The sequence below is a fragment of the Mercenaria mercenaria genome, chromosome 8 (assembly GCF_021730395.1).
Source record: "Mercenaria mercenaria strain notata chromosome 8, MADL_Memer_1, whole genome shotgun sequence".
In the NCBI taxonomy this organism is placed as follows: Eukaryota; Metazoa; Mollusca; class Bivalvia; order Venerida; family Veneridae; genus Mercenaria; species Mercenaria mercenaria.
The window spans coordinates 1994722-1997833 of NC_069368.1; the positions used below are offsets into that span (position 1 = coordinate 1994722).

Consider the following 3112-nt stretch of genomic DNA (forward strand, 5'->3'; position numbering starts at 1 on the left):
AAAGGAACCTTCTTAACTCGGCCTTTCGGAATGGTCTTTGGCATTTGTCACAAGATCGGCAAAATCGTCCAACTTCACTTGAAATTCCAGGCCAATAAAAACTTGACGTGATCCTGTCCTCAGTTTTCTTTGCTGAAAGATGTCCTCCAACGATCGATTCGTGAGCAAGTTCCATCACTCTTTTGCGTTTGCTTGCTGGTACGACAATCTGTTTGATCTCGTAGTCATACGCCCCTTTCGTCTGAAGATAAACTCTATACAGCACTCCATTTCTTATTGCAAATTTGTATTTTGCACCACCCTTGGTTTCGAGCATGTCTTCTGTCTTTGCTAAATCCCACAGCTTTTGCAATGCTTTATCTTCCTTCTGTGATGCCTTTAATGTCTCCACATTAGCTTCTGTTTCACAGAGGGCTTCGGCACATTCAGTGCTTTCGTTGGTAGCTCTGCTTTTCTACTCTGTGATCTTGTCATAACCGCAGCTACTGATGTATCAGCAATCTTCTTTTTCCATTCAGGATCAGGTCTATCAAGTACACCAGGAACATTCCCAATGACTAAGTCACAAATCAACGACTTTGGTACCATTGCCTCAATTTCTCCAATGTAATACGGAGTATCAACCCATATCTTCGCCATAGGTACAACTTTGGCGTCCCCATCTATTGTGATCATCACTATTTCTTTGCCTAGAAATTGCTCTTCTTTGACTAAGTCTCTCTTACAGCAGCGGATTCGCATCCAGTGTCCCTTAACACTTTCACTTCTTCTGTTCCTACGAATCCTCTCTGTACCTCCAAGTTCCTCTCCCCTTTTAAGCTATCAATGGTACAAACTCCTGCAAGTATTGGCACTGACTCCCCACTTGCCAACTTCAATTTTCCGTCTTCAGTATTGTTTTTTCAATGGAATGTTTTTTACATCCGTTTGAACACACACTGCTGCTAACTTCTGGTCATTCTTTGCTGGAGCTGATCTCATCTGCTTACAATCTCTGGCTAAGTGTCCTGCTTTATTACAGATAAAGCAACTCTTTGGAGTGTTACTCCTGCTGTTTTGTCTACAGTCACGCGCTAAATGACCTGCTTTATTACATATAAAGCAGGTTTTCCGCAACCCATTCTTCTCTTCTGTCTTTCGACTGGACTGCTCATGGTTGGTGGAGTTGTGCTTCCTTTGTGGCGCAACACTCTTCGACAATATTGAAGGTGTCCCCTTATGTGCTTCGATGTACTGCTCTGCAAGACGTGTTATCTCGTCCATCGACTTTGGTGTTCTCTCTTTCAGAAACACCGCTAATTCGGCCGAACAACCTTCAATAAACTGCTCTCTTATCATTAAATCACATAAGGATTCATACGTCTTTTCTATTCCAGCCAGTTCAGTCCAACGACTGAAGTATCTCTTTATTCTTGACACAAATTGGAAGACCGACTCTCCTTGGTCTGGTTTACTTTGTCGAAATTTAGATCTGAATCCCTCTTCAGTCAACTGATACCTCCTTAGGATCGCTTTCTTGAGAGAATCGTAATTACAGGCCTCTTCTTGTGGCATGCTTGTGTACACCTCCAGTCCCATTCCTGTTAAAAGTGAGCTAAGACTTATGGCCCAGCTCTCCTCTTCCCACTTTTGACTTTGAGCATATCTCTCAAACCTTTCCAGATATGCGTCAATGTTATCGTGCTCTTCATCAAACTTTGGAATCTTAGGTCTGTACGCCTTACAAGTGTCAGTACTGTCTACTCTGGTGAGCCTCAAACGCTCAATCTCTAAGTCTCTCTCCTTCATTTGCAGTTCAAAGTTCATCTCCATCTGTCTCCTTTCTTCATCACGTCGTTGAGCTCTCTCTTCCCTTGCTATACATTCCTCTTCCTTATCTTTGATGAAAAGGATCAAGTCTCCACCGGACAATCCAAGTCTCTCGCCAAGTCTCAACCATTCATCGTAATACATCATGCTTGTTATGATAGCTGCAATATTATTATAGTTAATCCCGGACGAACCCCCAATTTGTCAAGTTTTGGGTTAACTATAATGGTGACAATATCTGAGGTATCTTCCAAGCAGTAAACACGATGAAGGTTTCCTAGATATACTTGACTTGCTGTACCCCTAGACTTGCTTCACGTCTTAGACTTGCTTCACTTCTTAGACGTGCTTCACTTTCTGGACTTGCTTCACGTCTTAGATTTGCTTCGCTTCTTAGACTTGCTTCGCTTCTTAGACTTGCTTCGCTTCTTAGACTTGCTCCTCTAATTTAAATTGCTCCTCTCACTGAACTTGCTGCGCAACCTGGACTTGCTGCACTTGGAAGACTTACTCTTCCAAATTGGACTTGCTCCTGTTACTGGACTTGCTGCGCAACCTGGACTTGCTGCACTTGGAAGACTTACTCTTCCGAATTGGACTTGCTCCTTTTACTGGACTTGCTGCGCAACCTGGACTTGCTGCACTTGGAAGACTTACTCTTCCAAATTGGACTTGCTCCTTTTACTGGACTTGCTGCGCAACCTGGACTTGCTGCACTTGGAAGACTTACTCTTTCCAAATTGGACTTGCTCCTTTTACTGGACTTGCTGCGCAACCTGGACTTGCTGCACTTGGAAGACTTACTCTTCCGAATTGGACTTGCTCCTTTTACTGGACTTGCTGCGCAACCTGGACTTGCTGCACTTGGAAGACTTACTCTTCCAAATTGGACTTGCTCCTTTTACTGGACTTGCTGCACACCCTGGACTTGCTGCACTTGGAAGACTTACTCTTTTAACTGAAACTCTTAAGTTTCGTTAGTGACAATACTGGAGGTTTCTTTCTAAACCTTATTTTTTTCTCTCCTTTTTTATTTCTATTCCATTTCAAGTATAAATACAAAACGCGCGAACCGGATAGAGAGACGCCATTGTGACGTCACGCGAACAAAAATAGCATACACAAAATGGCGGCAAATTGTGTTTGTTTTATACAAATAAATTGATATTTTTGACATCTGTCAAGTAGTTAATTCCTAATATGATAGTTTCACGCTCAAATGGGGCATCGCTTTATCACAGATTCAATTATTGAGGAATAAATTGCATAGCAGATGATACGAACAAGAAACAATAAACCAGAC

The 3112-nt window shown here is 42.4% G+C and overlaps 1 protein-coding gene across 1 annotated transcript; it reads right to left on the reverse strand.

The window, feature by feature from the left end:
* Positions 1–378: 378 nt before the first annotated feature.
* LOC123565553 (uncharacterized) lies at positions 379–1953 on the reverse strand. Its single transcript, XM_045359420.2, has 2 exons — positions 922–1953; positions 379–819 (listed from the first exon to the last, which is right to left on the reverse strand). Exons 1-2 carry the CDS (start codon positions 1951–1953, stop codon positions 379–381), a joined length of 1473 nt encoding a protein of 490 aa, XP_045215355.2.
* Positions 1954–3112: the final 1159 nt, after the last annotated feature.